General features: G+C 29.4%; 2 protein-coding genes across 2 annotated transcripts; both read right to left on the bottom strand.

Annotated features, from left to right (window-relative positions):
- Positions 1-5335: 5335 nt before the first annotated feature.
- On the bottom strand, positions 5336-5945 carry LOC140015072 (monolignol oxidoreductase AtBBE-like 15). The gene is made up of 2 exons (XM_072066945.1): positions 5847-5945; positions 5336-5659 (listed from the first exon to the last, which is right to left on the bottom strand). The coding sequence occupies exons 1-2, from the start codon at positions 5943-5945 to the stop codon at positions 5336-5338; spliced, it is 423 nt and encodes a 140-aa protein (XP_071923046.1).
- A 3-nt stretch (positions 5946-5948) lies between these two features.
- On the bottom strand, positions 5949-6290 carry LOC140015071 (berberine bridge enzyme-like 21). The gene has a single exon (XM_072066944.1). It carries the CDS (start codon positions 6288-6290, stop codon positions 5949-5951), a length of 342 nt encoding a protein of 113 aa, XP_071923045.1.
- Positions 6291-14527: the final 8237 nt, after the last annotated feature.

Raw genomic sequence — 14527 nt, 5'->3', positions numbered from 1 at the left:
ATTGCTTCCATTATACTCTTCTTTAAAATAAACTTCAAAGCATAGTAGTTTTGAATTTCAACTGATAAATGGGATGATCAAAACACCTAGATATACAATAGAAACTTTACAACCTAATGAATACCCTTAAGACCTAATACTACTTCTATTTGCTTTATCTTTCTAACTCCTAGATTCTTGTTTTAAAATAATTTTCTTTATTATTTCTCTTCTACATGTTAATTTTTAAACATATCTAAAATGAAATTATGTTTCTTTACTTTTAAAAACCTACTACATGAAATCGTATTGTATATTCAAATATATATGCAGTTGCATTCATGGTGTGTCTATATTCAATAGAAACTAAAATCCTTTAAACACCATTGAAAGCTTTTCATCTCTTCATCTACTTTGTTCTTTTATGTGTATCCCTAAAGTTGGATTTTAATTATCATGCTTTTGACCTTTCATTCAAAATGTTTGATGTTTTATAATTTTTTTTTAAAACCTTACAAGATTAAAATTTTTTCTTGCTAAAGCTTTTAAGGCATGATTCACAGATAACTATTAACTTCTTGAAATAAAGAAAGTAAAAAAAAAAAATTGAATAGGAGTATGTAAATGCAAATAGTGTTATGTTTGCATTACTACACCGAAATTCTAAACTTCCAAATAAAGCTAATCTTAATCAGATTACCTTAATGGCTGCAACCTTCCGGGTCTTTGGGCCAAAATTGGACTTTGCTAATTACTTGTACTCTTTTGACTTTTTATCAAGATAACTCTTAGCGCCTTTTTTCCATGGAAAAAATCTACAACTAAAAGAAGGAGAAAGTTATTCTTGCAGTAAAAAAAATAACCTAATAAAAGATGTATTATAATCTTAAATAGAAATAACGTCGAAACAATTCTGAGCAAGTATGAATCAGGCCAATTATGTTGAACCACATTTCACAAAACAAGCTATTCTTTTCACATAAACAATTATTTGATAATGCACTTTCATGTTTTGAACTATATAATATGTGTTTTGTCCGCAACGGGTCTTCTGTCACACATTCTGTGCCACTCTCTATGCCACTTTTTATTATATTGTTATTTCTCTTACATGAACATCATGTTTTAGTTCTTTTTTGTTTCGTTAAGTCCGTTTGGATTCCTTGTTTTTGCCTCTGTTTTTTAAAAACTGTTTTTCACATTCCAAATGCTACAGTAAATGTGTATTTTCAAAACAACTCAAAAAATACCATATCCAAACATTATATAGAAAAAAACTCCATATGTATATTTCAATTATGTATATTATATATATTATATTAATATCAATTGAAATATACAAATTGAAAACTATATATTTATATATTATATAAATATTTATATACATTAATATTATACATAATATAATATACATAATATGTAATATTGTATACATAAATGTATAAATATTTATACATAATACATTATGTACATTATATTATAATATATACATTATTAATGTATAATATTATTATGTACATTATTGTGTATAATAATGTATAATAATGTTATGTACTCCCTCCGTCCCAAAATTTGGGACGTTTTTCGGGAATAGCACTTTTTATGCACAGTAAAATGGTGGACTGTACTTTTCATATTCTTCCAGTTTTACCCCTTGTCTATCACACGAAAATAGCCAGCCAAAAGCAAAAAGTCACAAGAATGGTGAGAGTGTGCATGTGTTGTGGTGGGCCATATGTAATTGTTTATTATTAGTTGATGGAATCTTGTCATTATTACTAAGGGTATAAAAGGAAAGTAGTAGTGAAAGTTGTTTGACTTTTGCCATGAGACTCTTATTTTGGGACAACAAAAAAGTGAAAACATGACATTAACAATGGGACGGAGGGAGTATAATATATAATATACATAATATGTAATAATGTATAAATGTATATTATGTATATTATATTATATATACAATATTATGTATATTATACAAATTGAAAATTATATATGTTATATATTATATAAATATTTATATAATTAAATATACAATAAATATTACAAATTGAAATATTATATAAACATCATATTTATAATATTATAATATTTATAATTAATATTAATGTATATTATATATTAAATATTTACATTATATTTATTTATTTATTTATACATATTATAAATATTTTATATTATTTAAAAAATATTTTTAGATATTTATACAAATATTATATATTATATAAATTATATATAATATAATATAATATATATTATATATATTATACATTTATATAAATGTACATGTATACATAATATATATATATATTAATGTATATTTATAATATACATTTATATTACGTATTATATATAATATAATACATTTATACATAATACATTTATACATTTATATTAATATACATAATAATATATATTTATAATATATTAATTTATACATTTATATAATATTCATTTATAATTTATACATTTATAATAATATACATGTACATTTATAAATATATTTATATTATGTATTATATATAATATAATACATTTATATATTATTGTATAAATATATAAATATATTTATTTATAAATATTTATAAATGTATTATAAATGCATAAATGTATATTTATATAAAATATAAAAATTATAATTTATACATTTATATAATATTCATTTATAATTTATACATTTATAATAATATACATGTACATTTATAAATATATTTATATTATGTATTATATATAATATAATACATTTATATATTATTGTATAAATATATAAATATATTTATTTATAAATATTTATAAATGTATTATAAATGCATAAATGTATATTTATATAAAATATAAAAATTATAATTTATACATTTATATAATATTCATTTATAATTTATACATTTATAAATATATTTATATTATGTATTATATATAATATAATACATTTATATATTTTTATATAAATATATTTATTTATAAATATTTATAAATGTATTATAAATGCATAAATGTATATAAATATAAAAATTATAAATTATAAATTATAAATTATAAAAATACTCAAAAATATGTTTTAAAAATGCCTCTAAAAATAATCCAAAAAATCTATAATAAAAGTTTTTTGTATAGTTTTTGAAAAACAACTCCAAAAATAACTAATTCAAATGGACTTGTATTTCAAAAACGAAGTTCTACAGTGCTGTTTTTTAAAAACAACCCAAAAAACAACTAATCCAAACGGAGCCGATATTTTTTATGAATTTCCTGCTATATTTTTTAATTTTCTATTATATATTGCTTTTTTGAAGCTGCTGTATTTATTTTTTACTCAATTAATAGTTATTGGATTTTAAGGAAACAAAAAAGAACTAAAACATGATGTGTATGTAGGAGAAATAGCAATATAATAAAAAGTGGGATAGAGAGTGGCATGGGATGTGGGACAGAAGATCCGTTGCATGTTTCGTCCATAAATACTTTATGGAGATTCAGGGACACACTATGTTCTTCTCAAGAATAAAGGTTCGATCACTAAAATTTTCATATCCAAATGGGTATTCTACTGTACCCAACTATTCTTATCGTATACATTACACAATAAATAACTCTCACATAAGAACATATTGTCTTAAAATAACTAAATAATAGTATGAGAATGACCGCCTAGTTTATGTAGATAAAAGGCAAAAAAAATTGAAACAGCTCACAAGAGATATTTGGGCAAAAATTCGAGTAGTATTTTGAATCTTTAGGCAATTGAAATACTCAATGGGCCTCAAACTAAAATCAGGATGACAATCTTGCAGGAGATATAGATGGATGGTCAGTAGTAAATAGACAAAAAGTTAGCTATAAGTTTGATCATTTTTTCAAACTTCAGCATTTTTGTCTAATAAGTTACATAGTTGTAAAGGTGCAATCCTCGTATACAACTGCTCAATCCCATCAATAAGCTAAGAAAGATGGGAAGAATTTGATTTTTATAATTGGAACAACCTCTCTAGAGCGATGTCATTAAATATCTCTAGCATCTTACCTTAATGGGATTAAATGAAAACATGGCTGTCTATGATTCGATATTATTGTTGATCCCAAGAACATTTGGAAAATCCAAAAATTAATATTTTAGATATTAGGAGTTATTATCAAGTTTAACGTGAAATTACAAAGATGTATGATACAATAAATATTAATCTCTTTCCAGTAGTTTAGATTAGCAAAAGAAAAATTGACCTTTTAAAAGAGAAACCTATTTCTTTTTCCTTTTTTTCGTTCTCGTATAAGAGTTTTGTTTGTATGTGGAAAACTTTCATATTTTCAATAGCTTGTTACTTTGAAAGTTTGTAGTTCAAAATGTATTCATGCGAAGTGATTCATAGTTTAATTTTGGAGGAAATTCTAGAAAAAGACCCTATAATATGGTCGAAATTCAGGAAAAATCCCTATCATTAAAAAATACTCATAATACCTTATTGCGTTTCAAATTGATTTGTAAATTAACCCATTGCCCTTCAGGTTACTTGTGATTTAAAAAACACTTTAATCCTTTTTTTTTATCCCTTTGTATTTTTATTTTTTTTTTCAAATTCATTCTTATGATTGTTCTTCCCCTTTTTTCAATTGTAAAATTTGCGAGACACAAAGTCACCATCTCGGCCACCCATCGCCATCGTCTCCACCACCATTTTCATCACTAATCAGTAATCAACACCACTAATACTATCATTTCCACCACTAATCAATACCACTAACACTACATAGTACATACAAATATGATTTCAAAATTAAAATTTCTCAAATAGCATAAAGAACCCCAATTACATAAAAGCTTATAATGTATCTATCATTACCAAGTTCAAGTCCCAATTCGAGTAAAATGTTTGATAGGAACATAAAATCAGGACCTATGGATTTTGCTTGCTACACCATCACTTCAACCACTCCGCCACCTCCCTTTTTTCGGACTTTACCCTTTAATCTTTTATAGATGCCTACTATAATTCAATTATTTTGTAGTATGTTAAACTTTTAAATCATATTTAAAAGGATGCTTCAATTTTTCATATGCAAGAATATATGTTTGTCTACTATGATAGCTGAAAACTTGTAGACATGAAAGGTTATTCTAAAATATAACACAAATAGCTAGCAACATTAATGCAGACAAAAATTTAGAATAAAAAGATGGGAATTTCACCAATTTGGTCCTAAACATTTTCACTTAAACCAATTTCGTCCTTAATGAAATATTTTAACCAATTTAGTTCTTGAACTAGTTTTTTACTTCCAATGTAGGACTTTTCACTGCATTTTATTCAATTTGCGTGGACCAACGGGGGTATAATTGTCACACTGGTTTAATCTTTTGCAATTAACCGACGAAACAAATTAGAGATGATTCGGGAATTGTTTCCATTACCCTTCCTCCAAAATGATTCCACTCTAGCATTCCCACAAAGGGAGGTAATTCATTAAGCTTTCTCCATATCTCTTCAATCCCTTTTTCAGGGATAGGCTCTTTGACGAAATCGGATTTAGCCTTGTAATACAGTTTAGTTGAAGAGACTCTGCTGGTCAGGAACTCTTTAATGTTACTAGTTGGTAGACCGCTGGCATAAGCAAAATATTTGATCCATAGCATTTCGGTGCAGTCCTCTTTCTTCAACCCCAACTCAGGAAATTGTTGGTTCATCAACTTTGCCACGGAAAACAGACACAAATGTAACTTGTACAGTTCTCTTACCTGTTTGATTTGAATTGATACTGACAATTTGGGGTGTGATAACAAGGTTCAGTGGTAACTTTGGGGCAATTTATTGCCACTTGTACAGAAGTTGAGTTGCATTTTGTTCCCAGGTTCTGTTGTTGGAAAATGCAGTAACTTTGTCGGGAATTTCAACCAATTTCAACTTGTATCCAAGAATGACAGCAAAACTAGCTCCGCCTCCACCTCTAATAGCCCAAAAGAGATCCTCACCCATGCTCTATCTGTCGAGAACTCTTCCGTTTGCATCGATGACACGAACATCGATGACATTGTCCGCGGCCAGGCCAAACTGCCTTACCAATGGACCATAGCCTCCGCCACTGATGTGCCCACCAATGCCAACAGTAGGGCAGTAGGCAGCTGGAAATCCCAGAGTGCTATTCGCCTCATAAATGCTGTTGTATACTTCCCCAACGGTTGCTCCAGCTCCAACCCATGCGGTTCGACCTTTAATATCTATGGAGATTGAACGAAAGTTGGACATGTTAAGGACGAAAAATGGGACGTTAGAAGTGCAGGAGCTTCCCTCAAAGTCATGGCCACCGCTTCGAATTCTCATTTGTAAGCGGTACTTCTTAGAGCAAAATATTGCTGCTTGAATCTGATTTTCTGTCAAATTGATAAAAATGTCTTACCATTTGAATGCTGCATTGGCAGCCAATTAATCTGATGGGCAAAGAGAGGGCGGAGGTGAAAAACTGGAATGTATGGGAGCAACCCGTCCCTTTTTTGTAATCATCTCTAATTTGTTTCGTCAATTAATTGCAAAAGATTAAACTAGTGTGACAATTATACCCCCGTTGGTCCATCCAAATTGAGTAAAATGCAGTGAAAAATCCTACATTGGAAGTAAAAAACTAGTTCAAGGACTAAATTGGTTAAAATATTTCATTAAGGACGAAATTGGTTTAACTGAAAATGTTTAGGGACAGAATTGGCGAAATTCCCTAAAAAGATTATAAAACCTACATAACTTTGGATTAATCTTTCCTACACTGACAATGTATACACTGTCAGCGTTGAATGAATGATAACTATGCAAAAGTTGAATTTGAAACTCAGCTTTTGCACACATGTCATAAATCCAACAGTGGTAATGTATATACTATCAGTATATATAAGATTTATTCCTAAACTTTTAGTACATAATGGTTAAAGTTTAGACTTACTTTGTGTTTTGGTTAAAATTTAGAATTATTTTCTATTCTTTTTCCACTCTTTTTTATTTTAGGATTTAAAATATTTCCATTTAATTTTTTATATTCCAGTGTGTACCTCGATATTAGTTGATATATTTCAAAACTAAGCACTAATATTTTGTAACATTTTTAAATCTTCCACACTTTGGGAATTAATGGTATATAATAATTTTTTCAAATAGTTATAAAGTACAAAAATTAACGATTTGTCAAAAATCCATTCGGAATATCACTACAAAGGCCCATGTTAAAATGGAGAAACAAATATATTAAAGTATATTTTAATAAACATGACACTCGATTACATGTCTAAACAAACATGTACCTACCAAATAAACACGGCACTTGAGTACATGTTTAAAAAATATATTAAAAAAAGCTATAGATAACATATGATGTGGCAGTTGACAATAGAATATTTAATTATTTATATTATTGACCTGTGGAATCCATGGACCATGTTCTCATTTAGGAGAAAGCTCCAATGACGCTGATAACCAAGAGTTATTATTATCTCCAAAAATTCCCTAGATTAAAAAAAGATGTTTACTTGTCTTTTACACTGTATATATGTTCTTTAAGAAAAGATTATTGGCAGAGAGTAGGAAATATGAATAGTTATAACCTTAGACCTATTGCACAATGTGTGGATCCCTTAAAACAGCAAAGAAATTTCCTCTATTCCCTTCTTTTGTATCATTTCCTCTGGCTGAAAAGGGAAAAGAAAACCACAGAATTACCTCTGTTCCTCTTTTTACCAATTCTGCTTGTAAAACTGAAAATTCGAAAATAATTTAATGCTATAGTTTTAAATACTCAGTTAACATGATTGAGTTATGATATTCAAGCATAAAATTAGGAAAAAAAAAATTCATGATCGTCAAGACAATTGAGGCACTTGGAAATTGGAAATTGCTTACAATAAAAATGTTTGGGAAGCCATTGGTCCCAGTGCGAAACTGGTCGTGTTCCAAGATTTGGTAGTTACAGAGTTTTGCTTCAAGAAGGCATTTCCTTTTCAATTGCTTGAGAGAAATAGAGGCACAAATAGATAGCTAGAAATTAAGATTAGTTATAGTAAGTCTTATAATTGAATAGTGGTAGGAGAAGCGTTCCTTATTATATGGTTTATGTTAGTTGTGACTTTTGATGTGTAGATTAAATTGGCAAAAATTGAAGAATTGTAGTTTGAATGGGATTGTGGCTACTGTGCATTATTTGGCAGATGAGAAATTGCATGAATTGAAGACTTGTAGTATGAATTTGGAATTTTGAAGATTTTTAGGGACTAGTGCTCTCAACTCATATCCTCCAATTGTATCACAAAGGAAACTTCATGTTTCAACCTTTAATCATGCAATCTTTGGGGGGAAAATAAATCTCTTCATGTTAATACTAAAAGAGGCCAAGTAAATTACACTAAACGATGTGATTTTAATCTATAGGCTTTAAAGCCAATGAGGTAAAGAGTAAAAGAGTCAAGAATTATGTGATGATAGAAAATCGAGCTCGGAATTAAAAAACCTGAAAATAAGAGAGTTATTCTTCTTGTCTTCTTGCTTGTTTGCCGCTTGTAAAATGCTGAAAAAAATTACAAAAAATAAAGATAACTCATTTGCTTCTTTTATTGAAAACGAATGATGATATTGTGGCATCTGAATTGTCGAATTATGTATTTGTTTAAGCATAAAATTGTGAAATCATTTGTTTGTTTTGAGATAGGAATCTAAGAAGAACATTATACCCACTTTAGGACTTTGCCTTCTGCAGTGGTTTAGAGTAATTAGGTAAGTATAGGGACAAATGACGGTAGCTTACATTATTTAGATAAGTGAAGCGGTAAGAGAGTATATTAGAAATCATAAAAAAAGGAAAAATCATTATTATATTATATAGTAATAGAGATGATATTGTGGTATCTCAATTGTCAAATCATCGTGTATTTGTTTAAGCATAGAATTGTGAAATCATGTGTTAATTGTGAAATCATGTGTTAATTGTAAAATCATGTGTTTATTTTAGGATATGAATCTAAGGAGAACTTTATACTCTCTTTAGGACTTTGCCTTTTGCAGTAGTTTAGATTAATTACGTAAGTGTAGGGGCAAATGACGGTAGCTTACATTATTTAGATAAGTGAAAGGGCAAGAAAAGGAAGAAACCCGATTATATTATATATTAATAGACATGTAAGTTTTTATCAGATAATTTGATGTTTGTTGTCCATTTTCATGTAGCATTCTATTATTACTATCTGCTTGAGAGTAATGATTGTTGAACGAGACGTGAGATTTGCAAAGCATCTTGTTTAGCAATGGTTTGAAATCGTTCTTCGCTGTTTAACTCCACCATCATAAATGGTTCATTGCCTGTTTTTACCTCTATTTCTATCTTTCTTCCTGAGATATTGTCTCACGGATTGTTTCTTTTGGCAGGGCTTGAATATAGCAGAGGTGCAAAAAGATGCTTCGACGATTTCACTTGCAAGCAATTGTAGGTCTGCAGAGGTGTAAAAATTGAATATGCTTGATCAGCTAGACCTTTTTTGGATCAATCAATTTAGAAGTTATTTGGACCATCTACTTTTCTTGGTCACGATCATATGTTTATTTGAAAATTTTACCAAATATTTGGATGACACAACAATTGGATAAGCAAATATTAAACCTAATTGAATTTGATTTTGGCAAATGAAAATCGTCACTTCTGAGCTTACATATTCTCTATTCTTGACGAAGGATACACCCCATACTGCTATACATCATCCCTCTAATGAAGATCAAGAAACCATAGAATTCCAAATGACACGCATGATCCCATTTAATAAGTATGCTATAGTATTGAGTCCCTTTAAAGCTTGCAATTGTTGGTGCTAGTACTTTTTCTTTATACGGAAAGGGGCTGGGATTGGAGAGGGAGGGAGGGAGGGGGTGCGTGGGTGCGATTGTAAAGCTTTAAAAAATTTATATAGGGCCCCTAGATTTTTCTAAAACTTATTATATATGCAACCTTAATTTTTAAAATTAAAAATTTTCACTTCATCCCTTGCCCAACATGTTTATTATTATCGTTTTTAAAAAATCAACTAAGGAATTTTCTTTGATTTCTCTTTGCAAGATTGTCATATAGCAATCAAACTCTTAGTTTCCTTATATTAGCATATGATATAAAATTAATAGAAAAATTAATTTTAGTACATAATTAATATTTCATATAACCTTTAAATATCAATTAAAAAATTTACTTTAATTTCTCTTTGCAAAAATGTCTTCTAACAATCCAACTATTAGTTTCCTTACAGTTATATATGGGATCAAGATCACCTCAATGTCGGGAGCAGATCCTTTGTCCAATATTTTGTGTCCAATTTCTTGTCCAATGTGAAACTACGTAGCTTCACTTATTATATCTGCTGATGTGGCAACTAAAAATAGGTGACTGTTTGGCTGCCTTATCCTTCTTTTTCTTTCTTCTTTTTTGGGTTTCCTTTGTTTACATAACTTTGTTATAATTCTCATTTTTTTAAAACAAAGTATTAAAGATTTCAAATACAAAAGAATATTTAAAAAAGATGGAAATTGTAACAAAGTTGTGAAAACAAAAGAAACCCAAAAAAGAAGAAAGAAAAAGAAGTATAAGGCAGCTAAACAGCCACCTATTTTTAGTTGCCACATCAGCAGATATAACAAGTGAAACTACGTAGTTTCACATTGGACAGGAAATTGGACACAAAATATTGGACAGAGGATCTGCTCTCACCTCAATGTTAGTATACACGATTAGTTAGTGTAACTCTTAAACAGTAACTAAAGAAAAGGAGAAACCAAATTTACACTTCTTCAGACTAAATGCACACCCTATACATTTATTAGACGATCATGTCCTTAGCTTTTGTTAAGACAAAACTTTTTCTAGTATTTAGATTATCGTTAGTAATATATTTCCAAAGAAAAAATTCCATACCCTAATCTTTATGTTAATTCTACATTGAAATTCCTTCCCTTATTTATTTCATCCCAAAATTTATGTTTCTTGAACTTGCTCTAATTTTTTTTCTCTTTCCTTTTATAGCCTACCACCTTTACATTATTAAACTTTTTTTTTAAACTTACACATAATCAAATGGCAGATATTAGCATAAGAAGTCATTATCATTGAATATTCTACTTTGAAAACTGTTTAGATTTTAATTTTGTGAAATTGAAATGCATATCTAGGTATTGCTACATGCTTAATTTATTAATAAAATTTGTATTTACATGCTTAATAGTAATTGAAAATCTAGATTGTTAAATTAATTTTAAATTGAAAGTTTTATTCTTAAGCAATTATAAAATATTTGAAACATTTTTATTTATGATGTGTTTATTTTTTCCCTTTGTGATCTATTAATGTTTGTTTCTTGAAACTATATGAATCATCAAAAAACTTAAATAAATAAGGGCATTGTTGTCCAATAAATGCAACGGGTGTGAACTTAATATAGAAAGGGTTGGATTTAGGCCCTCTCCTAATGAAATAGTAATTTCTTTATTAAATGTGATTATTATAACTCTAAGAAGCAACCAAATAGACACTATATAAAAAAAAAGATAAATAAAAGAAACCAAAGACAAGCATAAGAAAAGTCAACCACGATACAATTTTATCAATACTACTAGGGGTGGCACCCATGCGAGGCACTGGAGTTGTAACCTGTGTGGGGGATTAATATTTTAAAAAGCATAGCAAAGGCGTAAAGACAGCAAAATATTATAAGTGAAGACAGCATAGTCTTATAAGAAGCATAGCAAAGGCGTAATCATCTATAAGTAGAGAGTCATAACTTTGGTAGCACGGCCTTTGTTACAGCTTTAGCATTTGGTCAGATGCTTGGTGGCTCCTTTTATAAGTAGGTGGTATGGCCCATCTTGCATCGTAGCCAATGCTAAAGCTGTTTTATTGGAGCTAGTAGTATTTACATAAATAGTACTTTTAATAAATTTTTACAGATGTGTGCTTCTTCAGGTGCTGCATTTTTTTGCTACCTTCTTAGCAATTTTTGGGAAGTCCTCAATGTCAGTGACAGTAGTGCCTTCTTGTGGAATTGTATTTGTTGATTCTGAAGACTTGGCTTTCATAGCAAGGTCAAGTTTTGTTGGCTGGTCATTGATAGGCCTGTCAATGGTCCTGGTTCAGACCCGGACCCAATCTGGATCCGTCAAATAATTCCAGGTATGGGTAGGGATTTAATTCCGTTACCCAAACCCAAACCCAGAACTGGATCTGTTTTGTCAAATAAAAAAAATGGATCGAATATGGAATATAGTATTCTAACCCGTATCCAACCTGAACCTGAATATAAATTGATTAATAATTTAAAATATATATATATTTATCAATATAATAATACTCCAAATTTACTTCAATCTAACTATTATCCAAACAGACCAAACCCTAATACCCCAATTTTAGACAATTGCCATATATCTCTCTCACTTTTTCTTCTTTTTTGCTGTCCCCAATTTTAGCAGTCCCCTTTCCAAGCTTCAAAGAGGAGCAAGACAAAATCTAAGATTCCAGTTAGGCATGGCCACGGTTCCACTTGGAACCGGGAACCGGACCGGAACCGAACCGTTTGGAACCGGACCAGAACCGGAACCAGAACCGTGGAACCAGAACCGTAGTAGAACCATGGATAAAGGTTCCGGTTCTGGTTCTCTAAAAAATAGAACCAGAACCAGAACCGCCGGTTCCAGAACCGTTAAAAAATTTAAAAATAATTAATATAAAAATAATAAAAGTAGAGACATCATGATGACCTTGGTCATCATGATGCCACCACAATTTTTGCTCTCAATTTTTGCTCTTAGGGCTCCTCCTGACTTGCACAAAGGTCCTCAGGCTCTCAACGGAAGAAAGAAACAAAGCAAAGGATAGAAAAAAAACAAGAAAGGTGGCTGCCTGCTAAATTTGACAAATTGGCAAGTTTACAACGTTACAATTCAACGTTGTAATTTTGTCCAAACTTTCAATACAACGTTACAAATTTGAAACGTTACAATACAACGTTCCAAATTTTTAATTTCATTTTGTCCTATAAATAAGACTTGAAATTTTATTTTCTACTACACCAAAATCAATCTTCTCTTTTCCATCTCTAAACTACTCTCAATTTCTTCATCTATTTCCTAATTTTTTCACTTTTATTCTATTTTGCTCCTGTTCACTTATTTATATATTTTACTAATTACTTAATTCTTTTTATTCATCTAATATCTATCATTATAATTTGTAAGTATTAAATTATTACTTACAATTTTTTTTTGCTTATTTGCTATCAAATGGCAAGTTTTGATGGCAGTAGCTCATCTTCAAAATCAAGTAAGCAAAATATTCCTTCAAATGAAGTCTTCAACTTTGATGATTGTCCAACTCAAGAAAGTCAGCATATGACAACCATCCTTGAAGATCAAACAATTGAAGCCGAGGAAAGAAGTGGAAGCAAAACTCCTAAATCTGAAATCTTCACAAAGCACTTCACCAAAGAAATTGACGTCAATGGCAAAAGTCAAGCAAAGTGCAATTATTGTCCAAAAAGTTATCAATACAAAATGGGAGATGGCTATGGAAAGTATCACAAGCATTTGAGAAAGTTTCATCCTCAAGAATTGGGCATCGACAACAAACAAACACAAATTACCGGGTTTGCTACTTCTAACCTTTCTCTATTTCGATTTAGTGAAGAAAGACATAGGAATGAATTAGCAAAAATGATAGCTATTGAACATTTATCTTTTAGTTTTGGAGAAAAGTTGGGTTTTAAGAAATATTGTCAAAATTCTTTAAATCCTCAATTTAAAAATGTTCCTAGAACCACTCTTAGACGAACACTTAAAAATATTTATAATCAAGGAAAAAAAGAGTTAATTCAATTATTCTCAAATTTAGATAGTCGTGTATCTATATGTTCCGATATTTGGAGTGACCATTGGCAAGTACATTCTTATATGGCCATAACTTGTCATTGGATTGATAATGAGTGGAATTTACAAAAAAGAGTGCTAGCTTTTCGTATTTTTGATGAATCTCACAATGCTCTAAACATTTTTAAAATGATTAGTATTATTTTGGGAGAATATGGTCTATGTAAAAAAGTTTTTTCAATTGGTTTTGATAATGCATCCGCAAATACCGCTTCTATTGGAGAGTTGCGAGATCTTTGCCAACCTGGATTAGGTGGTAAATTTTTTCATATTAGATGTGCATGCCATATTTTAAATTTAGCCGTACAAGATGGTTTACGAGCACTTGAAAATCATATAAAACCTATTAGAAAAGCAATTTCTTATTTATGGGCACACCCTAAATTAATGAAAAAGTGGAGCACTTTTTGTAAAGTCAATGGAAAAAATCCAAAAAGATTTTCAAGAGATGTTCCTACTCGTTGGAATTCAACATTTGAATTACTCAAAGAATCACACAATTATAGTGAATTATTAATTGCATTCTTTGCAACTAACATGACCGAAATATTGTTGCATGAAAATAATTGGATTGTTTGTAATAAAATTTTAGAAATTTTATCAGTTTTTAATGATGCTACTTATACTTTGTC

Source organism: Coffea arabica, chromosome 10e, assembly GCF_036785885.1.
Source record: "Coffea arabica cultivar ET-39 chromosome 10e, Coffea Arabica ET-39 HiFi, whole genome shotgun sequence".
Taxonomy (NCBI): Eukaryota; Viridiplantae; Streptophyta; class Magnoliopsida; order Gentianales; family Rubiaceae; genus Coffea; species Coffea arabica.
The sequence above is the reverse complement of the archived record's forward strand: the minus strand, read 5'-3'. Positions and strand labels throughout refer to the sequence as shown.